A 25,783-nucleotide genomic window follows, 5' to 3' on the forward strand; every position below is an offset into this window, starting at 1 on the left:
ACGGATGCGGTCCGAGACATGTCGTTTGGTTTCTCCAATGTAACTGCGACCACAGAGGTAACTTAGTTTGTAGACGCCAGGGTACTGTATGTCTGGAACCACATCTTTTACAGACGGGACCAGATCACGGATTTTATGTACTGTGTTGAATCGGACCTGGATCTTGTGTTTAATCAGGATTTTGGAGATCTTTTTTGTGACCCCAGCAATGTAGGGTAAGGTGATGGTCTTGAAAGGCTCCTCAACAGGATCCTTCTTGATGGTTGGAGTGATGGCCTTGCGGATTGTGTAGTCGGAGTAACCATTAGCCTTAAGAGCTTGGCGTACGTGTTTGAGTTCACTGCCAATGTGTTCCTGGTCGGAAATGCATTGGGCTCTATGGTATAGAGTCTTGATGAGGGAATTCTTCTGGGATGGATGGTGGTGGGAATCCGGTTTTAGGTAAGCATCCGTATGGGTGACTTTCCTGTAGACAGAGTGGCTCATTGAACCATCAGGTCTCCTTTTAATTAGGACATCCAAAAAGGGTAGCTTGCCATCTTTTTCGACTTCCATGGTGAATCTGATGGCTGGGTGTATGGAATTGATGTGGTCGAGAAATTGGTCTAGAGCAGGCCGGCCATGTGGCCAGATGACAAAAGTGTCATCTACGTACCTCTTCCATAAGGTCGGGCGTAGAGTGGCAGTCTTGATGGCGTCAGTCTCAATGAGTCACGGGTCCTGACCACTGGTCCGAGCTCGGCCCGGCCCTTAGAAGGATGTCGGGCTCGAGGTCCCAGGGTCCTAGCTAGGGAGCTACTCTGACCCGACCCAGCCAAGGTACAGGTCCTGACCACTGGTCCGCGCTCGGCCCCGGCCCTTACAAGGATGTCGGGTCCCGGGGTTCCAGGGTCCTAGCTAGGCTGGTCTTCCTTCTTCGTCTTCAGAACACTGCTCCGAGCTGTGCTTGAGGTGCCCACAAGACATCGGGACCACCCTGTACATTGTGCCCCACTCATGTTATCATGCACAATTGATGTATTCTCGTGTGTGTGAATGTGGACAACAACTTATTGGTTACACTTGCTCTTGTCAATTGAGTCTAATTGTAATGCCACCAGGGATTAGTTCTTGAATTCTGTTTAAATGATCTTGCATCTGGAGTGACATACGACGTCACTACTGTGTCGCGACTGTACGAGCGTAGGGACATATGACGTCATTACTGTGTTGGCTCGATATGGGTGACATACGACGTCACTACTGTGTCGGGACTGTACGAGCGTAGGGACATATGACGTCACTACTGTGTTGGCTCGATATGGCGGGTGTCATGGGGTCGTGTCAGGCCGTGACACTGCGTGAACCCGTCAGGACACGTGACCGGATAAAGGGGGGCGAGGGGTACCAGGGGGGGAGCTTGGGGGGTCACGTGGTTGGGGGCCCGGACCTTCCCGAAGGATCGAGAAGGGGGGCGTGGCCTGGGGCGGAGCCGGCCATGCCACAGGGGTTATAAGCGGGGTGTGAACAGAGAGTGGGGCTGTTCGACCCTGGGATGACGATGCCATCAACGCTCCTCCAGGCTCCGACCTTCGTCCGTGACCCCAGGCAGCCAGTTAACCTGCCCTGGTCACGTTATGGAGTATTCCCTCCCCGAGTGTTAGTGAGATTAGGAACGGTGGTCACCACCCTGTGTATAACGTGGAGGCAACACTATTAATAAATAGTGTTGCCTCCAAGTTGAGTGTGTGCCTCAATCGAACCCATTGCACATCTGACCAATAATCCAGGCATAACAGACATAACATATTCTTGGTTCTTTCAGTAAAGTCACGTAGATCGAAAATAAAATATAATAAAATTAAATTAAATAAAAATGTTAATTAATAAATTGAAAATAAAAACAAAAAACCCGCGATGTTTCGATCGCAACACAAGCAGTCTTCATCAGGCCGAGAGAAAAGGGGGCAAGCCTCCAAATGCAAAGACATAACATGCAGCTTGGAGTTTGTCTCTGTCAGGCGGTAATACAAATTCCACCTGGGCTATTTCAATATATAAAAAATAGCAGGAAATATATATAAACAAAGCATACATCAATCCTATGCACATATACGTACTGTTGCTGTTTTGGACCGACAAGTCTTCAGTACCACAGATTCTGGGACAAAAGCTCAGGGGTTGATCCTCATGGCAGTACCCCGGGGTACCAAATAATACTAAATGGCCGAGGCAATTAAATATTTTATTTCTGGGACAATATTTTTTCCAGTGGTGTTACTTAACTCCGCGACTGGGGTACCAATCAATCCGAAATCAGTGCTACTTTGCGATGTTGAAACGCAGCGAAGACGATTGCGCTGAAACCCTGAAGGCTCTCGGTATTTCACCGTGGTGGTGAGTGCAGCTCGTGGAGATAAGTCGATTGCCGCATATCCGACCATCAACACAGACTAAACACGACTGCATCAGGGACATTGTGCGAGAGCCTATGGTACCATAGTACCCCTGGGTACTGCCATAAGGTTCATTTGTCGCAGAAGGTAACGGCATCTTGTCTTTTAGTTTATCTTCTTATCCGAGCCTATATGTGTCGTTGAACCCGCCACCACCCGACACAGCCAATTAGTAAGGTTTGTCGCGTAAAAAGAACTTGCCAATTCGTTACTAGTGTAGTAAGTATCAGGAGGCTTGACGACAGGGTCGGAGGCACACTTATTTATTGACACCAACTTGTGCACAGTAATGGGTACACACAATACTTAAGGGGGTATCGTCCCCTTCACTCGGCTACAGGGATACACAACTTCTAACCCCGCTAACCTACGCCCAAGTCCTCCACTGCGGAGCTAGGGGAGGCTACCTATCCCAGCCCTGGTCAAGCTGGGATCCCGGCACCCTGAGTCTCCAGACCGGCTCGTCAGTCTGGGCTCTCGGGGCCACGCCACCGGCTTGCCCTGGTCGGCCCTGACAAGGACAGCGAGCCAGGGGAGCTCCGGGGCCTATGCTAGCTGGTCTTCGGTCTTCGCTGGTTAAAGCTGATACTCCGACCTCGAGCCCTCCGGCTCACCACCTTTTATAGTACTCGGCCCCCGGGAGGGGCCCGTGGGGGATGCAGGTGCGGACGTCGGTGTGAGCACCTCCTATGTGTACGGCCCTAACCACGCCCCTTGTGTTTGTTGGCCATCCGCTCCCATACACAATTACACCTCTACATCACCCCCCATGTACAGCTCGCAGCCGTCCCCGGCTGCAACAAAATCAGAATAAAGGTGCATCCCTCCTCAAACCCGTGTGTGCCTCGCGTAATTTTAACAAGAACAATGACAACCATAACAACAACAACAACAGGAAACAGGTAGAAGAACAAAGAGAAGAAAAAAAAATAACCCGGCGCACCCTCCCGAATAAATACCCCATTCCATAAAACCACCATATATATACACGCGCCCCAGGCGCCTCCCCCCCCCTCGTCCGCAAAGGCCCCCCAACGGCCAACCTCACAATAGTCTGCGCGTTTTGGCGCGCGTTCTCGCGGCGGGCCCGTCACAAGGGCCCGTCCCGGCCTGCTCAGTGGCGGTTGTTGACGGTCCCGGTCCGGGTGCGAGAGAGTCTGGTGCCGCTGCCGAGCGACCCCCGACCCCCCCGGGGGGGGTTGGCGGTCGCGGAGCCGTCACTCCAGTTGCACCTGGAGATGGCACAGTTGATGTCAGGTTAGGCGAGAGCAGCGACGTCGGGGAGTCGGCGGACCCCTCACACGTTTGGCCATGCGTGTGTGTGTGCGAACCACGGGGCGGCGCAATGAACGGTTTCAACCTTGAGGGGTGCACGTACCACCGACGCCTCCCCCATTTGACGCGTACACATTGCGGCCGCAAGACCTGTACGACCTCCACGGGCCCCCGCCACGGCCGTACCAACTTTGACGAGGTCGCCAGCGGCACCTGGGGACAGTGCAACCATGCCTTGTCCCGTGGTTTCCATTTGAACACATGTACCCGCCCCAGCCGAAGCCTCTCGTTCGCCTGCTGGCGGAGTTCAGAATTTTGCACGGCCGCTTCCCGCGCCTCAGATAATTTGCCGATATTAAATTTAACGTGTTCGGACAATGTAGACTTCGCCTGAGGCGCCGAGAGCTTCAGCTGGGTCGTCACAGGGGGGTTAGCCTCGCGGCCATACATTAAAAAGAAAGGGGAAAATCCGGTGGCCGCATGGGGAGCCATCCTGTAGGCTTGCAACACACCGGCAATGCGAAGGTCCCAATCTGTCTGGGATTCCGATACCTGCTGGGACAGTATAGACGTGATGGTCCGATGCAGCCGTTCCACCATCCCGTCAGTTTGTGGGTAATACGGGGAGGTCCAAATTTTCTCCGTACCCAAGAGGTCGCACAACTCGCGGAGGAGTTTCCCCGAAAAATTCTTACCCTGGTCAGTAAGCAGCCGTTCCGGAGCACCCTTGTCGAGGACATAGCCCTGGACAAAGGCCTCCGCGATGGCTGCCGCCGACTGGTTGGTCAGGGGCCAGGCCATAGGCCATCTCGTGAAGTATTCGACCCCTGTCAATAAATACCTATTCCCCCTGGGTGTAGCAGGAAATGGGCCGAGAATGTCTAGAGCAACGAGCTCGTTAACCCGGGAAACCTTTATGGACTGCAGCGGAGGGTTGGACCCCCTTGCAGGTGGCTTCCGCTGCGCGCATTGCGTGCACGACCCAAGGAGATCCCCCACGTCCTTTGCCATGCCCGGCCAGAAGAAATCGAGCTGGAGCGTGGCAAAGGTCTTGTGAACCCCCAAGTGCAGAAGCCGCTCATGAACAGCCTATACCACCTTACCCCTTAATGCTGCAGGCAGAACGAGCCGTTGGCGGCGGGATTTTCCGTCCCAGTGCATTAAAAGACCCTGGAACAACCCCCATGAGTCAACGTTCGCCACCCCCTGACCAACCCCCCCGGTGCGACGGCGCAGAGCGAGGAGGGAGGTGTCCTCCATTTGGAGGCGTCCCCATTCCGCGACCGACAACCCCAGCAACGAATCCCTCCCTTCTTGCTCGATAGGACCCGAAACCGAAGGCGCATCGGCGGCGGCCACGAGGACCGAATCGGTGGAGACGTTCGGGGGCCTACAACGCCCCGAACCCAAGAGGCAAGCGCACTCCGAAGTGGGTGGCGCCCTTACGATATGTGGTGACAAAGTCGTAGTCTTGGAGAATCTCCAACCATCGAGACAACTGGCCCGATGGTTGTTGAACCCGCAGAGCATACTGTAGAGCCGCGTGATCTGTACGGACGGTGAAACGCCGACCGTACAGATACGGGCAGTACTGCAGAATGAAATAAACAATTGCCAATAATTCTCGATGGGTAACGCAGTACCGTTGTTCCGCTGGAGACAGTACCCGACTACCGTAAGCCACCACATGCTCTACGCCCCCAACGAGCTGGGACAGCACGCCCCCAATGCCCGTGTTACTTGCGTCTGTATCGAGCAAGAAGGGTTGTGAGAAATCGGGGTAATTCAACGGCGGAGCCCCCACCAGGGCATTCCGGAGGGCGCGAAAAGCAGCCTCCTCCTCCGGCCCCCAATGAAACCTGACGCCCTTGGACGTCAAGGCATGCAATGGTTTCGCGATCGTAGCGAAGTCAGCCACAAACCGCCGATAGTACGACGCCAACCCAATGAAACTCCTGACCTCTCCCACCGCGGTGGGAGTCGGCCAGGAGCTGACGCATTCCGTTTTGGCGGGATCAGTGGATATCCCTGAGCGCCCAACAATGTGACCCAAATACTGCGGTTTAAACTTCAAATTGGCAGCCCGTATTTTGAGAAAAACAGCACGCAACCTCTAGAGGTGTTCCTCGAAGGATTTGCTAAAGACGATGACATCGTCCAAGTAAATTAAACACGAATCCCATTGCAAGCCTGCCAAGACCAGTTCCATTAACCGCTGAAAAGTTGCCGGCGCAGAATGTAAGCCCATCGGCAAGCGGTTAAATTGGAAGATACCTTGCGGTGTACGAAAAGCAGTCTTAGGTTTTGATTCGTCATCCAGAGGAAGCTGCCAGAATCCAGATAGTAAATCGAGGGTGGAAAAGAATCGCGCCCCCGCCAAGGCATCGAGCGACTCATCCATTCGAGGAAGCGGGTACGCATCTGCCACAGAAATTTTGTTCAATCGCCGAAAGTCGACACAAAACCGCAGTGAGCCATCGTGTTTTTTCACCAAAACGATCGGCGCGCCCCACGGGCTGTTGGAAGGGGAAATGATATCGGCGGCTAGCATGTCATCAACAGCGAATTTGACATGATCCTTTTCGGCGGGACTCAACCGAAAGGGATTTTGGCGGATTGGCGCACTGTCACCCGTGTCAATATGGTGTCGCAGCAATTTAGTACAACCAATATCAAATTTGTGTTGACTAAAAACGTCGGCAAATTCGTTCAGGAGAACTCGCAACTGCGCACGCTGCGAGTCGGACAGGTCTACTGATCCCGCGCAAAGAGCATCCAGCCATCCGTCATCACAGTCCGAATGCGGTCGCGACGGAGGATCGGTGCTTACCTGACCCACGAGTGGTTCCTCATAGGGTACCGGCGTTGCGTGTGCAAGCACGGTCCCTTGAGGAACCACGGCCGTTCGCGATCCTACATTAAGGACTGCAATGAAGGGGTCCCCATCCCCTTTCACCATGGTCTGAGCCGCTAGCAAATCGGGTACATTGACCCCGGCCCGAGATGGTCCCAACAAGACCCCCCGATCTGCAACCCCTTCAGCAAACGGCCGACGCAACCTAAGAGGGACGAGCATCTGCGCCCCCGGGGGTACGCGCACAGTTTTTGTCACGAGCGCCTGCACGGTGGCAAACGCCCGACGCTCCGTGGTGGGGGAAGACAAAAATGTAACACGTCGGCCCGACGGGAGCTCGATGCACCCCTGGTCAATCAAGATACGAATGGGCATTTTGGCCAAGAAATCCGTCCCCAACAGGCACGGAACCGCGAGTGAGGAGGAAACCAAAACAGGCCCGGATAATTTAATGTCTCCAATGCAAATTTTGGCGCGGATTTGCCCAATAATGCCCAGCGAGCCCCCGTTAGCAGCATAGCATGGCACGTCAACGGGGAGCAAGGGACGACTTTGAACGGGAAGGATGTTATGAATCAAATCAGATATAATGGTCGCCGATGCCCCTGTGTCAATTAAAATCCGCACCTCTACCCCATCAATATGACCGACCACAACTGACGAACCCCGCCGACGCTGCAACGACACGATGGGCGAGCTCCGACCACTGACCCGGTTGGAGCGCTCGCCGCATTTCAGCACAAACGGGCGCAACGGCTGGCGATTTTCGAGCCCTGTTCAGTTGAGCGCGTGAGTGTGTGTCGGATGTGTGCATGGGCCAAACGTGTGAGGTGCCACGACTCGCCGTATTTCTCTGCTGGAGCTTGGGTGGAGACGGCGCGGCGTCCTGACGAGGTGTCGCCCCACGCTGACGGGGAGCCCGGAATCCTGAAGCAACGTGGCCTTGCAGGCCACAGTTGTAGCAGCGTGTGAGCGCCCCAGATGGCCTGGGCTGCTCCTGGCGGCTCGGTCCATTCCGAGCCTGTGGTGCCGCCGATCTCCATTCCCCCCGCCGCTCCACCCCGCAGACCTCCTCCGATGGGAGGGTGGTGGCCACCATGGCATGGCCGGCCACCCCCTTGGCGGCCTTGCGACGCAGGGACCGCAAGCCCCCGTGGATGTGGCGCGCGACCAGCAGGGATGACATCTCTGCGTCGTCTTGAGCCAAGACGGCGACGTCCAGCTCATCAGCGAGTAGCAGCAGCTTTTCAGCCACCATGGCGTCCACTCCCTCCTCGTCCATCTGCGGAAAAGCTGCCTTTGCCAGGGCCAGGAGAGCCGTCCGGAAGGCCAGGGGCGATTCGTTGGCGCCCCGATGCCGATCGTGGAACAGCTGCCTGCAGTCCGAAGGTGGCCCATAGACGGCTGACAGCAGCTGCAGCGCCAAGTGCAGCGTGGCGCGCTTTTCCTTAGGCGCCGAGGTGAGGGTAGCCAGGGCGTCGTTGTCCAGCATCGCCGGCAGCGCGCGTAGTGCCTCGGCGTCCTTCCAGTTCGCCATCTCTTGATGAGCGATGAACCGCCTTTTGAAGCCGCCCCAGTCTCCGTCCGCGCCCACGAATTCTTTGAGAGGCGGCAGTCGCTGCTGTAACGCGACGTCCGTGGCTGCGGATCGCGCTCTGTCCCCAACAGATGTTACAGTGTGGGCGGGCTGCGAGCATGGCATCGCCGGTCGCTCTGATGTTGACGCGCTGGCCGGTGCTGATGACGTCACGGCTTGTGCTTGGCCCTCAGCAGTCACCTGACGCGGGCTGGCCCCACCCTCTGCCCGCACTGTAGTGATGGCGGGATATTTAACCGCGAGCCGCGTCGTGGTGGCGGGAAATGTCGCCGCGCGTCGGCTGTTGTCGTCGTCCCGCGCAGCCCCTCCAGCACCCAGCCGCGTGATCTCTTCCAACGCGGCGGCCGCAGCGTAGAGCAGCTCCGCCAGGCGGGAGTGAGCCAGCCGAAGTCCCTCGGCCGACGCATCCCCCCCTTCCTGTCGTAGCAGCACGGGTGTACTCGGCCCCGGCTGCTCCGATCCGACCTCGGCCATCTCTGTTGGCGATTCGGCCGCGGTGTCCTCCATCTCCGACTCCCTGGTACGTGTCGTCCCTCGTGTGTCCATCGTTGAACGTTTTACTTCTGACCCCAGATGTAGTAAGTATCAGGAGGCTTGACGACAGGGTCGGAGGCACACTTATTTATTGACACCAACTTGTGCACAGTAATGGGTACACACAATACTTAAGGGGGTATCATCCCCTTCACTCGGCTACAGGGATACACAACTTCTAACCCCGCTAACCTATGCCCAAGTCCTCCACTGCGGAGCTAGGGGAGGCTACCTATCCCAGCCCTGGTCAAGCTGGGATCCCGGCACCCTGAGTCTCCAGACCGGCTCGTCAGTCTGGGCTCTCGGGGCCACGCCACCGGCTTGCCCTGGTCGGCTCTGACAAGGACAGCGAGCCAGGGGAGCTCCGGGGCCTACGCTAGCTGGTCTTCGGTCTTCGCTGGTTAAAGCTGATACTCAGACCTCGAGCCCTCCGGCTCACCACCTTTTATAATACTCGGCCCCCGGGAGGGGCCTGTGGGGGATGCAGGTGCGGACGTCGGTGTGAGCACCTCCTATGTGTACGGCCCTAACCACGCCCCTTGTGTTTGTTGGCCATCCGCTCCCATACACAATTACACCTCTACACTAGTACAACACTAGTAACGAAGATTAAGCTAGTTGAAATTACTGTCGAAACGTCGTACTCAACCTTTAAATGTTGTGGCTTTGCTCTCCAATACACAACCAGTGTGCTGTACTAGTAACGAATTTGCATGTTCTGTTTACGTGACAAATCTTACCAATTGGCTGTCGGGTGGTGGCGGGTTTAACGACACATATTTACGCGATCTAACCCAAAAAAACCTGTATTGAGTATCCATATTTACGGCACTGTATATTGCCCACACGGATCCCTCTATGTCGTCAAACCTGTTTCTCTCCTACCCTTTCAAAACAAGCTCATGACAAACATCGTACGATACTCAAAACGACCGTGAGCTGGTTGTACACTCAGCACAATTTCACATTGCGACTCACGCCACACGCTCAATCGGCACATACACACTCTCCCTTACACACAGAGGTCGTGTTACACAATACAGTACAATCAAACAATTCAACGCTCAGCACTACTGGATATATATCAAAGCATACATACATACCAAACTCTTCTGGATGATTAACAGTGAGGAACACGCTCAAGACCTCCCTGTGGAAATGCCTATAACAAACCAAACAAAAGACGGCTATTGCGGTGCGTAGTCTGTGCTTTTATTTACACACAGCCTGTGAACAAAGCAACTGGGTAACTGCTTCTTTCCGAATATGCCTGTCTATCCACACGAGATAGTTCGTGAAGGAGCCGCGTCGCCGGTGTTGCCCTCTCGTGGGATGGCCCGGAGCTCCTCCGGGGCTGTCAATCAAAGAGGCACCGCCCCCGCCTTCTCCATCAGGGGGTGCATAGGTGGCTCATACTGCCAGTTGTGAATCATGACTTTCTTTTGTGGACTCTTCTTTATGAGGACATAAACGAGAATGGATTTACAGAACAACTCATCTTGCCCGCGACCCTATTTTACACACGACTCTGACACAAATACTACTATCCGCGTCCATATGCTTCCTATTCTCTGTAATCTGCATCTTTTGTGGGGGGGGGGGGGAGATGCAGATAACGTAACAGGATCTGTGATGATCATGCCCCACATATCGGATAGGAGAGGTTCTACTTTAAGTGATGTTTTCAGCTCTTTGTCAAGCCACTGCTGGATGTGCATAAATGTACGATGGCCGATAAGATATCACTGTATTTAGGCTAAAGTACAATGTATGTATACTGGACTGTGAATATATATTTTTTAAGTAAGTGTACCTTTTAGAGTGTGATAATTATTTTAAAAAGGCACACTTGTGCATCAATTCTGCACAAACGCTATTCATAGACTGGCTTAAAAGGAACCACATTATCCATTGTATACATGTTGTATTTGTACATTAACATAATGCTCAGTTCCCAGCTTGAAAGGTATCTATTCATATTCATTAACTCGCTAATCACAAACTTGGAATAAGCGATGAACAAATTTGCTGAAACACTGCGTTAAACAAATTCGCCATATTATTATAACTCTTAAGTAACGTGAAAAGCTAGGCCTGTTGTGGGTGTGGCACTGTATGCACTCTATGATATGCTGAATGCCAGATAATTGTATTGATTTTACATGAATTTAACTTTAAAAACCCCTCTCTTTTGGATAATGTTGGTCGCAAAAGCACGTAGGCTTTTGCACAATTTAATACTGCTTAATGTTGACTGTCTTTTTGAAACCATTTGCTACATGTGCTGTAAATCAGAAAGTAATTTATGTTGCAGCCACCGTTAAGCTATTACTGGTGAATCTTTAGGTCCGAATGAAGATGACAGTGTTCACCAATTACATCAAGGTATCCTCTCGGCTAATTTGCTATGAGAAAATTGAAGAAGATTTCTGTCAAACCTTACAACGATGTTTTTTTGTATCTGTTAGATGAATGGCATTTTACCAGTTGTAAATCTAAACATACAGTGAGGGAAAAAAGTATTTGATCCCCTGCTGATTTTGTACGTTTGCCCACTGACAAAGAAATGATTAGTCTATAATTTTAATGGTAGGTTTATTTGAACAGTGAGAGACAGAATAACAACAACAAAATCCAGAGAAACGCATGTCAAAAATGTTATAAATTGATTTGCATTTTAATGAGGGAAATAAGTATTTGACCCCCTCTCAATCAAAAAAATTTCTGGCTCCCAGGTGTCTTTTATACAGGTAACGAGCTGAGATTAGGAGCACACTCTTAAAGGGAGTGCTCCTAATCTCAGCTTGTTACCTGTATAAAAGACACCTGTTCACAGAAGCAATCAATCAGATTCCAAACTCTCCACCATGGCCAAGACCAAAGAGCTCTCCAAGGATGTCAGGGACAAGATTGTAGACCTACACAAGGCTGGAATGGGTTACAAGACCATCACCAAGCAGTTTGGTGAGAAGGTGACAATAGTTGCTGCGATTATTCGCAAATGGAAGAAACACAAAAGAACTGTCAATCTCCCTCGGCCTGGGGCTCCATGCAAGATCTCACCTCGTGGAGTTGCAATGATCATGAGAACGGTGAGGAATCAGCCCAGAACTACACGGGAGGATCTTGTCAATGATCTCAAGGCAGCTGGGACCATAGTCACCAAGAAAACAGTTGGTAATACACTACGCCGAGAAGGACTGATATCCTGCAGCGCCCGCAAGGTCCCCCTGCTCAAGAAAGCACATATACATGCCCGTCTGAAGTTTGCCAATGAACATCTGAATGATTCAGAGGACAACTGGGTGAAAGTGTTGTGGTCAGATGAGACCAAAATGGAGCTCTTTGGCATCAACTCAACTCGCCGTGTTTGGAGGAGGAGGAATGCTGCCTATGACCACAAGAACACCATCCCCACCGTCAAGCATGGAGGTGGAAACATTATGCTTTGGGGGTGTTTTTCTGCTAAGGGGACAGGACAACTTCACCGCATCAAAGGGACGATGGACAGGGCCATGTACCGTCAAATCTTGGGTGAGAACCTCCTTCCCTCAGCCAGGGCATTGAAAATGGGTCGTGGATGGGTATTCCAGTATGACAATGACCCAAAACACACGGCCAAGGCAACAAAGGAGTGGCTCAAGAAGACGCACATTAAGGTCCTGGAGTGGCCTAGCCAGTCTCCAGTCCTTAATCCCATAGAAAACCTGAGGGAGGTGAAGGTTCGAGTTTCCAAACGTCAGCCTCGAAAACTTAATGACCTGGAGAAGATCTGTAAAGAGGAGTGGGACAAAATCCCTCCTGAGATGTGTGCACAACTAGTGGCCAACTACAAGAAACGTCTGACCTCTGTGATTGCCAACAAAGGTTTTGCCACCAAGTACTAAGTCATGTTTTGCAGAGGGGTCAAATACTTATTTCCCTCATTAAAGTGCTAATCAATTTATAACATTTTTGACATGCGTTTTTCTGGATTTTGTTGTTGTTATTCTGTCTCTCACTGTTCAAATAAACCTACCATTAAAAATATAGACTGATAATTTATTTGTCAGTGGGCAAACGTACAAAATCAGCAGGGGATCAAATACTCTTTTTTCCCTCACTATATATAACCTCCGTCACAAAACTCAAAAAAAAATTAGCAACGTACTTAATACATAATGCATGAACTTTACCCAATTAAATAATTACGTGTGATTGCTTATTTTACGTAACTATATGTGCTGTGAAGAAGGGCCATTGCCAAAAACGTCACATAATATATACTTTTTTTTAATGCAATGTTATTGACAAATGTGTTGAGTTATTGTTGTCATGTATGCCTTCAGAGACGATCATAGAATAAGCTATGACAAACCAAACACCATTATTCTTTGGTTCACATTCCAAAGATTGCCTAAAACAAAATGTGCAGCATTTCTTTTTCAGAAATTGCATGTTTCGCATGTACAGTACTGTATTTGCTTTAATTTAGCACATCATTATCTAGATTTACTCTAAGTCGAGGGACCAAAATGAGAGGTGATTAAGTATACAGTATTTTAGACTAAAATAATCTATGTCAACATGACTGATAATCGTTACGAGACTTTATATCTAGATGTAGGTATATCAGGCTGAGGGCAATTTTGCCTAATGGAAGATCTGGATCTAATGGATCATCATCGATCGGCAGCAGTGCAGGATGCACTCGATTTGTTCCAACCACAACCCAAACAGCACAGTAATAAGATTAGATATTGACCTGGAATGACTTTCAAATATATGTACTGCAGACATATGTGCAATAGAGTATTGTATGACAAATGCAATATCTTAGAAAAGGCATTTTTTTCTTCTTCATAAACAATTGTTCGAAGTAAAATTAAACCTAAGAATAGATATATATATGTGAATTGAACACACATCTTTGAGCACCAAATAAAAAATGCTAAATCAGCAGATAAATTGGCATGCAGCACATGCATCAATTTGTAAATTACATAGCTAAACACACAGACAGGATGTACACTAATTATAGACAAATATATTAAACAAGAAACAAAACTGCATGGCCACAACAGGCCCAGAAAAGTCTTGCACAACGTCCTTGAAACAGACAGGTCATGATAAAATTAACTATTGGAAAGATGAGATTGACAAATTCATTCTTGGCAGCGAACCAAAAAAGGAAGCAGCCTACAAGGTTTTTTTTTTAACGAAATAATTTGTTTGTGTTCTTCCATCTCTGCAGCACGGTGTGGTGTATCCAAATGCTGCGTAATGAACTGCAGGCAATAAAATAAGAAAGTGTACAATCTTAACGTAATGTTTTCCCATGAAGAGTTTGGTTGAGTATTGTGTGAGGTACAGTTCTTCTACCCTATGACACTGGCCAGTCGATTGTGGGATCAACCGGCAACTGGAATGGCACGTTGGATGCATCAGACACCGGCAAGGTACTCATTGGGGATGGTGGATCGACGCGCGGAGGAAAAAAAGGCTTAAACCGGGATGTGTGGACGTACCAACGGCGCTGACCCACACGGATACGTACACATTGAGGATGTCGAATATCTATCAACTTGACAGGCTCCTGCCACGGACCTGTGTAGCTTGGGGGAGGTGCCCACCGGCACTTGGGGGCAATGAAGCCAGGTCCGGTCACCCACAGCCCATGGCATGTCACGATGCGACCGACGAGCACACCGCTCATTACAAGCCTGGGTTTTGGCCGTGCCGATTCGTGCCGCCTCCCGTGCCTCTGTGACACGGCGGACAGAGTCGCGGACATGTTCGGGGAGGGTCTGAGCAGGCCCTCTCGTGAGCGTTCCCAGTTGCAAGCCAATCGGTGGGACGTTCTCACGGCCATACATGAGGAAAAACGGAGAGTACCCGGTGGAAGCATGTGGGGCCATACGGTAGGCAGAGAGCACGCTAGGGACGTGCAGATCCCAATCGGCCTGTTTTTCACTTACAGTGTGGCAGAGCATGGCAGACAGGGTACGGTTCAATCGCCCAACCATCCCATCCGTTTGCGGGTGGTAAGGCAAATTCCGTATCTTCTTAGTGCCCAAGGCATCACACGTGAAAAATTACAGCCCTGGTCCGTAAGCAGTTGTTCCGGTGCGCCTTTGTCCATTACATAGCCGTTCAAAAATGCATCCATGATCGAAGACGCCAATTGATCGGGCAAGGGCCAAGCCCATCGGCCACCATGAGAAATATTCCACCCCCACCAACAAGAATGTGTTGCTTCTGGCAGTAGGAGGAAAAGGCCCGAGGATGTCAAGAGCCACCAATTCGTTAATCCGTGTAACTTGAATAGATTTCAAGGGTGGAATATATTTCTGGCGCGGTGGTTTCTGCCGAGCACATTCGGGGCAGGCCTGGATAGCCTTCGCGACATCGGCTGTCATACCCGGCCAAAAATAATCTCTCTGTAGCATGAGCAAGGTTTTCTGCACGCTCAGGTGTAACAATTTCTCAGCGTGCAACACCCGAATCAACTCATGCCGAAGCGCGACGGGAACCACCAGACGCCAACGGCCCAACAAATCGTCTCTCCACATCAACAACCCGTCCTGGAAAGCCGCCTGCGGTGAGTCGTCCTTGAACGATGACCCATGCGACCCGTCAGCCCGACATTGCAAAGAAACCAACGATTTGTCCAATAGTTGCTCGCATACCCATACCGAACGTGGTAGGTGCAACGCACTGTCAGCCGGCCACAGGCTGGCATGCTTCGCGGAATCTGCCACCGCGGACATGACAGGCCGAGGGAGCTGAGGGGGACGTGTGCACCGATTAGTGCCTCATGCATCAAAGAAGAATTCCTGTAACGTCTCAAGCCATCGAGACAGCTGGCTAGATGGTTGTTCAATTTTCAAGGAATACTGTAGGGCAGCATGGTCAGTGCGTACAAGAAATTTTATGCCGTACAGGTAAGGACGATATTGGCGAACGAAATGGACAATCGCCAATAGTTCCCTACGCGTAACACAGTAGCGACTCTCAGTCTGAGAGAGGACACGGCTACCATACTCAACAACCCTCTCCATGCCATTTTTAGACTGAGACAAAACGGCGCCGATGCCAGGATAAACGGCAAGGAGAAGTCAGGGTAATCAAGCGTCGGTCCAGTCGCCAATTGATCCCGAAGGGCCCTGATCGCCTGCTCTTCCTTCGTCCCCCATTTAAACCTCTGATTCTTTGCCATGAGGACGTGTAGAGGCTTAGCGATGGTAAAAAAATTTGGAACGAACCGACGGTAGTAGGACGCGAACCCGACAAAACTACGCACATCCCCCATGAAAGTTGGGGTGGGCCAGTCACGAACACAAGTTTTGTCCAGGTCCGTGGCGACGCCATCGGAGCTGACAATGTATCCTAAGGAACACACGGAACGTTGCAAAAGATAACATTTTCTAGGTTTAAATTTGAGATTAGCGGAATGCCTGATTAGCGGAATGCCTGTCGAAAACAGCCTTCAATCGCCGAAGGTGTTCCTCGAACGTACGACTGAACATAATAATGTCACCTAAGTATATGAGACACGCGTCCCATTGCAATCCGGCTAAAACCAGCTCCATTAGGCGTTGGAACGTGGCGGGAGCGAAGTTCGGACCCATGGGAAGACAATTAAATTGCAAAAGTCCCTGAGGCGTACGGAATTCAGTTTTTGGCTTCGAAGAATCATCGAGGGGCAGCTGCCAAAACCCGTAAGAAAGATCGAGGGTGGAGAAGTATTTCGCCCCTGACAATGCATTGAGGGAATCGTCCATCCGTGGCAGGAGGTATGCATTTGCCACGGATACCTTATTAAGCTTACGAAAATCAACGCAAAACCGGAGGTTACCATTTTTTTTCTTAACGAGAACAACAGGTGCTCCCCAGGGGCTAGTAGATGGCGAGATTATGTCAGCGGCCTGCATCTCATCCACCGCGCAGCGTACATGGTCCCTCTCCGAGGGACTCAACCGGTGCGGATTCAGTCGTATGGGGCTCGCCTCCCCGGTATTAATGTGGTGGGACAAGAGCGATGTGCGACCCAAATCAAAATCGTCCTTGCTGAAAACGTCGGCGTAGTCGGACAGTAGTGTCCGTAACGCGCCGCGTTGATCAGCGGCCAACGACAAATTCTTCTGGCACAAATCCACGATCCAACGATCTAGTAGTAGTAGGTTTTTACCCTTTCAACTTGTACAAAAACTGACACCTTTATACAAGGCATCATGTTTGCAATAACCACAACACAAGCAGTCAAAATGCAAACAAAAAGAAACAACTCTGATGATGATAATGATATGCATTGTCCTTGAAGTTGATTGGTCCACACCCGAGACAGATTTTCTTAGAGCCTAGTCTCCATTGGTTTTGGACCAGATGACGCCAAAAGACGTACAACTCAAAAACAGCGCACTATCAGAGTATTGAGAGCTCGGGGTAAGCATTTACACTATGAGACCTCCTTTACCAGGGGCAAAATATAGTAGTAGGTTTTTACCCTTTAAACTGGTACAAAAACTGACACCTTTATACAAGGCATCATGTTTGCAATAACCACAACACAAGCAGTCAAAATGCAAACAAAAAGAAACTCTGATGATGATAATGATATGCACTGTCCTTGAAGTTGATTGGTCCACACCCGAGACAGCTTTTCTTAGAGCCTAGTCTCCATTGGTGTTGGACCAGATGACGCCAAAAGGCGTACAACTCAAAAACAGCGCACTATCAGAGTATTGAGAGCTCGGGGTAAGCATTTACACTATGAGACCTCCTTTACCAGTGGCAAAATATAGTAGTAGGTTTTACCCTTTAAACTGGTTGTGTTGTGGTTATTGCAAACATGATGCCTTGTATAAAGGTGTCAGTTTTTGTACCAGTTTAAAGGGTAAAAACCTACTACTATATTTTGCCACTGGTAAAGGAGGTCTCATAGTGATCCAACGATCGTCGGACATCGCTTGTGGATGAATCGCCCCGACCAATTTACGAGGTAGGTTATCATCGTGGTCTGTAAAAGTGGTAGTGGCATGAGCCAAAACAGTTCCAGCCGGAACCAAAACACCTTCCGGACCAACATTCAAAACTTGCAAAAAACGGGGCCTGACCGGCACAAATAATCGTCTGGTCCCCCACAAGAGCAAAACCCTTGGTAGCGCTTGAACAGCCACGCACGGTGGGGGACGACTGAACGGGGATGGCAAAAAAAACATCTTGCGACCTGCTGGCAACTCCAGACAGCCCTTACGAAGAAAGTCGGTGTCCAACAAGCAGGGCACCACCAAGGACCTGAAAATCAAAACCGTCCCCGACGCAGAAACATTCCCAATGGCAACATGGGCCTTTACTTGCCCGACGGTGCCCATACTACCCCCATTAGCAGCAATACACGCATCAAAAGCAGGCCGCAGCGCGAGGCGGGAATAGAAAGGTGGAAAATTACGTTGGAGATAATAGTGGCAGACGCCCCAGTGTCCACTAATATCTGAAAGTCCACCCCCTGTATAGATCACGGCACCGTAGAGGATCCCATCGCAGCTGCTACAACACGTCGTGCCAATTTCCTCCATTGTGTCATCGACCGAGCCGCACCCCCAACCGCATCGTCTGAACCGCACAGTGGTAATTTACTACGCGCGCCGGAAGATGCATGAGATGTCAATTGATGCTGGGTGTCTGGTGCATACCGACTTGTCTGGCCGGAGTCGCGGTTTGACCATGGCGGCGGCGCCGAAGATGGAGTCCCGGGAGACGGCGGAGGATGAGGGTGACTCGGCAGTCCCGAGCGAAGTGGCCCAAGCGGCCACACTTGAAGCACGTCATCCCAGCCCGCCGAGTGGCCACATCTTCATCCCCGCCCAGCTTATACGTCCCTCCCCAATGCGAGTCCGGTCCCCGCCGAGGACTTCAGCGAGGAGCGGCGGCAGCCAGGTCCCCGATCCCTATGTCTTCCGGGATGTGGGCGACCATAGATGACTCCCATCCCTTTGGTTCACCATCCCGGGCCGGGTCCCCCGTCCAGGCGGCCATCTGCACCCAATGGCGCAAGTTGTCCTGGGTGTCGAGACACTTTGCGGCCCACCGGGATGTCAGCGGCCCATGACCGCACACCGGCAGTGAAATGCCCATCTCTTTTGACAGCTCCAACATCTTGCCTAAGATAAGAGGGTCTAGCACATCAGGTCTGGCGTCGGGGTAAGCGGCCATCGCGAGCGCCAACAGAGCGCCCCGGTAGGCAAGGAGAGATTCTTTGCTCCCCCGCCGACGATGCATAAACTTCCTCTGAGTGTCTGAAGGTGGTTCATAAATTTCCGCCATCGCGGCAAACGCACCCTTCAACGTTTTTTTATTGTCAGAGGGAATAGAGCGGAACACCGCTAGCGATACGTCGTCGAGGAGGGTATGTAACGCGTCCAATGCCTCCTCCTCCGTCCACCGCACTGAACGAAATGCCGACTCGAACCGCCACGTAAAAGCACTCCAATCGCCGCCCGCGACTAATTCCTTGATGTGGGGAAGGTCGATGACTGCGCCCTGCACCGCTCTCGCTGGCAGACGTCGCCACCGCGGCTCCAGCGAAATGGCGGTCTCCGACTGCACACCTGCAGCCACGCCCAAGATGGCGGCCTCCCGCCACATGGCGCCCCCCGCGGGCGAAATTGGCGGACGAAGTTTGCACGAGGGGACCCTCCAAGACTCCCCGAAGGGAGCCCTGCACGTCTCCACTCGGCAGTGCATCCTGTGGTCGTCCTGGCGCCGCAGACGACGTGACCAGCATCACGAGGTTAAGCAGAACCGCACGGAGAGAGTCGATCTGCTCAGCAACACGCCGCCAGCCGTCATCCGTACCCGGAGACAAAGACGGCACTGCTCTGATGTCTTTGCCCGGCGCCTTGGTCGTGCCAGCCGTGGTTGCAGTAACCGGGTCCACGGTACCCAGGGTCGACAGGTCTTGAGTGAGCGAGATGTCATCGTCGTCGGAGGACGGCGCAAGCGGGTTCTTTTTCTTGAAATGTTTGGACATCCTTGTAGTACTCACGATGTCCGGATTCAAGAGTCACTTCTGACACCAGTTGTAATAAATCACTTCGACGACGATCTTTGACTTGTGTCTTCTTTATTTATTTATTTAATGGCTGGACAGCTCCATGTTCCTTTCCAAGCATATCACTGCTCGTTCCTCCTTGCGCGGCGTAAGTTGGTGTTGTCCCGCTTACGGCTCGCTCGCACTCTCCGCTCCTGTGCACCGCTGGCTGGCGGCGCGCAAGGAGACAACCCCCCGCATCGCCACGTGGCCACTGGCGTTCCAGAGGCACGAGACGTGGTCCCGCTTCAAGACTTCCCACACTGACCCCGAGCCCCTTCTTGCTTCCCCTTATATCCCGCGGACACAAGCTCCGCCTCTAGCCACACCCCTTCTAAAACCTTCCCGATGGTTCTCCGCAAGCACCCCTGAGCTCCGCCCATGAACTTGGCCCAGATGATCCCCACTCAATCCTGATTGGCTAATGGCTGATGCAGCGGAGCCTATCCAGCCGGCCGGCGCCCGTCAGTGTACTCTCTTATTACATATGTATGACTTATTAGAAATTAAGTATCCTTTTAATAAAATATGAAAGAAAATGTTATTCCTGTCAAACAAAACCTGTAAGCTGCAATAATCAAACTACAATGTGACATAAATGTGGCATTACCTGGCACCTTGCCAAGGAAAAGTGTAGAAGGGTTGAAGTGATTCTGGCCACCCCATAGATGGCACTTGACTTGTGGGTAATGATCCAACTGCCACATGGTGAGATAATCATAAATACATTCCTTAAAAAAAGGTTTTTTTAAACAACGGTTTTTAATAACAACTTTGTTTATCTCACGGTCGAGAAGTACGTCAATGATGCGGCGCCTGCTCCCACATCAACCCTTACTTGAATTCATTGATTACTTTATAAATGAATCTTCAATGTACAACTTTTGTTTGTGTGGAGTGAGGGTGCCCGTAACTCGTTCACACGGAGCAGGCACGCCTGAGACACGTGGCGCCTGCTTCTTGGGCGAGGCGATTCGAGAGTTTAGGGACCGCGGCGTTTTTTACCTACACAAATATATATATATGAGGCGTCCATACAAAATGTAAATTGCTTTAAAGTAGCGAATTAATTGATTAATTTATTTTGATACTGGCACGCATTGTCACCGGATCTGAGTACGTGTGCAAAATTTGGAATTGATTGGACAACAGCAAGTAGACTAAATTTTGATTATAAGATTTGACCATGACACAGGAATCAAGTTAAGTAAAACCGTTGAAAAAGATAATTCAAACTTCACCAAACCGAATACACTGATAACAAATTTTGACTTAAAGCTTTCGTGACTGCAAGAATTAATATTCTATGGTTCTTTCGGTAAAGTCACGAAGATAGAAAAAATATATAATAACAATAAAATTATAAAAATTAAGTGAATAAAAATAAAAAAAATATCACGACGTTTCGATCGCAACACAAGCAGTCGATCGCAACACAAGTGGCTGCTTGTGTTGCGATCGAAACGTCGTGATATTTTTTTTATTTGTATTAACTTTATTCAATTATTTAATTGTTATATATTTTTTTCTATCTACGTGACTTTACCGAAATAACCATAGAATAAGAACACTGATAACAAGTTGACAAGAAAGGATATAAGTGTTGTTGCACTTTCAACATGTCATGGTGTGCATATATGCCAATGAAGAGTTGAATTATTTTAAATAGTTAATTATTGTACTGTCAGTGAACTGTCATGATGTAGGTGCTGCGACAGGTGTGAACATGTGCAAGTGTTCACCTGTATGCGGACGAAGCTGTCCTGACGCGTGATGTTCAGGCTGTGTGGCTGCCCATCTGCCACGCTGCGTGGATCAGGATGAATGACTTTGGTTCTCTGTCCCCCTTTGCGTGAGTATCTGATCTGCAAGCTGCCTGCAGTACACGCATTAGTGGATTCACTCCCCCATGAAATGGCGAGCTCTATGGTAGATTATGATTTTTCCTACAATGGCAATAAAGGCCATTCAGATTAGTGTTTAAAATGTTATATTATTCTGCTGACCGAAGACAGCCTCTTCAACATTTACAGTACTTTTAAGTGAATTTCTCAATTAAGGAATCATTGCCAACAATTTAATCGGTTAAAGCTTCACAAAATATATATTACTGGGTCGTTCGGTAAAGTCACGTAGATAGGTTTTTTGTTGTTATTTTTTTTAACCTATCTATGTGACTTTACCTCAAGACCCAATAATATGAATTCCTGCAGTCACGAAAGCTTTAAGTCAAGACTTAAAAAATATGATTGCATGTTAAATAATATTACTACTTTATAAAATAAGCATAATTGGACTGGAGGTTTTCCTCTCCAGAACACTTAAAAAGACACGTCCATCATAGTCTCTCATGGTGGATTTAACATCTATAACCCCATTGTCAAGGGTGGATCAGAAAAAAATGGAACATCTCATACAATTGTAAACATTTGCACTGCTATATTGTCACATTGTGAAAGGCTCATTGGGAACATTTCCATTCAAGCCACTCAGAAAATATTAAAATGTTAACTCTAAGGCTTGCAATTACAGGCCATCACAGTATCAACTCTTGAAAATTGCTCCTTTACATTAATACACATATATAATAGCCCAGATCTGTCCTTCTGTGACTGTGATTAACGTGGCACGGATTGGTTGAAGTGCGTCACGTGACCGCGAGCAAGCAGCCAAGCAGAGGTTCGCCCCTCCAAAACATGTACGCCCCCGGATTGGTTGAAGTGCGTCACGTGACAGCGAGTGGTCCAATTCGTGTTGTTGTGGTGTGTCCCGCACCTCGGAGGCCCGAGAAGCAGCAACATCATGGCCAAAGCGCCGGAGACGCAGCTACGGAAAGCTGACGGTCAATCCACTCACACACACTCACTCACACTCACTCACATAATCGCATGCAACTCAGAGGAGACGGGTGAGTCAGAGGAAGCTGACGGTCGATCCACTCACACATGGCTCACTCATACACACAGCTCACTCACTCTGACTCACACACAATAGCATGGAGCTCAGAGGAGAGGGGTTAGTCAGAGTGAGGAAGTTGACAGTCGATCCACTCACACATGGCTCACTCATACACACAGCTCACTCATACACACAGCTCACTCAGACTCACTCACACACAATCGCATGCAGCTCAGAGTAGACGGGTGAGTGAGGCAGAGCCGTGCTCCGTCCACTGCTGCCCTGAGGAACCCCCGTGTTCTCCACTGCTGGCTTGAGGGAGAGCCGTGCTGTCTCCACTGCTGCCGTGAGGAAGCCAGACACACTCTCTCCACTGCTGCCCTGAGGCAGAGCCATGCTCGCTCCGCTGCTGCCCTGAGGGAGAGCCGTGCTCTGCCCACTGCTGCCCTGAGGGAGAGCCGTGCTCTGTCCATTACATTAGTTCTCGAGTTGTTTTGGTGCTTAAATTCACTGCTGGATGAAGGCCCACTGCACGCTGTGCGAGAGGATGGTAAGGATTTACTTGACCAGTCTGTTGGGGATCGCCGCACGCTGTGGTTGTTGGGGGGTGCCGCAGGCTGTGGTTGTTCGGGGCCGCCGCAGGCTGTGGTTGTTCGGGGACGCTGCAGGCTGTGGTTGTGCGGGGGCGCCATAGGCGCCCCCCAACAACCTAGTTGTAAATAATTACACTGTGTAACATTTATTTATTGTTCCTAGGTAGTAAGTGTTATTTCCTAATTTCTTATGCCTCAAAAGTAGAGAACATTACTATTATCCTAAAAAACTTTGCTTTTGTGACCAGGACAGTGATATTTAGAAATGTACCTATTTTCAGAACATTCTAGATAGATTCAGTGCTTAGTAAACTTAGAGTAACTTCTAGAACATTCTAGAACTTTCCAGTAATATAAATAGTAGTATAAATACAGGGGCCTTAAGCCTACCAGTTCAGATTAGTTCCAGCTGCCTAAGTGGATACAGATATGCATTTTTCTGAGATGGAATCAAGAAGCTGCAAGCATCCGGCAGATGCATTTTGCTATGTCTGCGGCCAATTTATCAAGACAAAAGCGAAAAAGTACTCTGTGGAAGCATCTGCTAAGATGTGTGAGGCCTACAAGGCATATTGTGGCATGTCTGTCGGGGATCAAGACGAACACTGGGCACCTCATTTCACCTGCGAGCAATGCTAAAAAACTCTGGAAGGTAAGAAGGACAATTGTTGCTCGGAATTTTATGTTATCAAATTTGTAAAAATAAGTTTATCATTTTTAAATGTTTGACAATTTTCAATGTTATTGAAAAAATATATCATGTATGGAAAATGTTGCGGGAATCTCTTACACATTAGTCATGCCATTGGAACCTCATTTGCCTGTAGAAAAATATGATAATTGGGTTTTTGCCCTGTTATCTGGCAACAAAACTGACACGTTTTATACAAGGAGTCATGATTGCATTGACCACAATACCTGCAGTCGGAATGCAAACAAAAAACATAACTCTGATAATGTAAGCACTGTCCTTGAAATTGATTGGTCCACACCCGAGACAGCTTTCCTTAGAGCCTAGTCTCACATGGTGTTGGACCAGATGACGCCAAAAGGCGCACAACTCAAAGACAATGCACCATCAGAGTATGAGAGCTCGGGGTAAGCATTTACACCATTGGAACCTCATTTGCCAGTAGAAATATATGATTATTGGTTTTTTACACTTTTATCTGGCAACAAAACTGACACCTTTTTTTACAAGGAGTCATATTTGCATTGACCACAATACCTGCAGTCGGAATGCTCTCATACTCTGATGGTGCATTGTCTTTGAGTTGTGCGCCTTTTGGCGTCATCTGGTCCAACACCATGTGAGACTAGGGTCTAAAGAAAGCTGTCTCGGGTGTGGACCAATCAAATTCAAAGACAGTGCATACATTATCAGAGTTATGTTTTTTGTTTGCATTCCGACTGCAGGTATTGTGGTCAATGCAAACATGACTCCTTGTAAAAAAGGTGTCAGTTTTGTTGCCAGATAAAAGGGTAAAAAACAATTATCACATTAGTCATGAGTGAAATAAATGTATTTTTGTAGGATAGTACAGAGGGGAAAAGAGAGCCATGAAGTTCGCTATCCCAAGAATTAGGCGGAAACCCACTGACCACTCAAGCAACTGCTACTTCTGCATGGTGGACCCTTCCAAACGTTGGACTGGCAAGAATGCACCTGCTATCACGTATCCAGACCTTCCTTCATCCATCACCCCGGTGCCACACTGCCATGAGCTCCCCGTACCCACTCCTCCGGAGAGAGAGCAGCCGTCTTTGGTAGACAGCAGCAAGTCAGAGAGCGAGGAATACGTTGTAGATCCAGATGACAATTTCAGAGGTGGAGCTGAGGAGAGAAACCCATACTACCCCAACCTAAAAGACCTCAACGACTTGATCAGAGATACTGGTCTCACCAAGTCCAATGCCGAGCTTTGGACGTCTAGGCTCAAGCAGTGGAACTTGTTAGATGAAAGTGTGCAATTTGTTGATCAGAGGAAGCGTCAACCTTTTTGCAGCTTCACCCGTCAAGATGGGCTCTGCTTCTGCCACAATGTGACCAGTCTGTTCGAGGCAATCGGAATCGCCTGTAACCAGAATGAGTGGTGCCTCTTCATTGACAGCTCATCTTCGAGCCTCAAAGCCGTGCTGTTCCATAATGTTAACATGTACCCATCTCTTCCCCTGGCTCACTAGGTGCATCTCAAAGAGGATTACAACAGCATCAAGACCTTGCTGGATGCCTTGAAGTATGATGAGTACGGCTGGGAGGTCATCGGAGACTTCAAAATGGTTGTATTCCTGATGGGTCTCCAAGGCGGTTTTATCAAGTTTCCCTGCTATCTTTGCCTTTGGGACAGCAGGGAAACCAAGACGCACTACCACAGGCGGGACTGGCCACAGCGGACCGAGTTCTCTGTGGGGAGCAATGTCAAGTGAGAGCCATTGGTGGACCCCCGGAAGGTACTGATACCACCACTGCACATCAAATTGGGCCTTATGAAACGATTTGTCAGAGCTGTAGATAAGAAGTCGGCA

General features: G+C 49.8%; 1 protein-coding gene across 1 annotated transcript in view; it reads right to left on the minus strand.

Annotated features, from left to right (window-relative positions):
* Positions 1-25,783, minus strand: part of LOC144932376 (contactin-associated protein-like 2) — a 191,768-nt gene that overhangs the window by 9,892 nt on the left and 156,093 nt on the right. Inside the window, exons 20-21 of the mRNA XM_078856353.1 lie at positions 21,509-21,642; positions 20,377-20,464 (exon numbers count right to left, since the gene is read on the minus strand). Of these exons, the coding sequence (XP_078712479.1) occupies positions 20,377-20,464; positions 21,509-21,642 (222 nt within the window). The remainder of the gene's footprint in view (positions 1-20,376; positions 20,465-21,508; positions 21,643-25,783) is intronic.

Source organism: Lampetra fluviatilis, chromosome 1 (genome assembly GCF_964198595.1).
Source record: "Lampetra fluviatilis chromosome 1, kcLamFluv1.1, whole genome shotgun sequence".
Lineage (NCBI taxonomy): Eukaryota > Metazoa > Chordata > Hyperoartia > Petromyzontiformes > Petromyzontidae > Lampetra > Lampetra fluviatilis.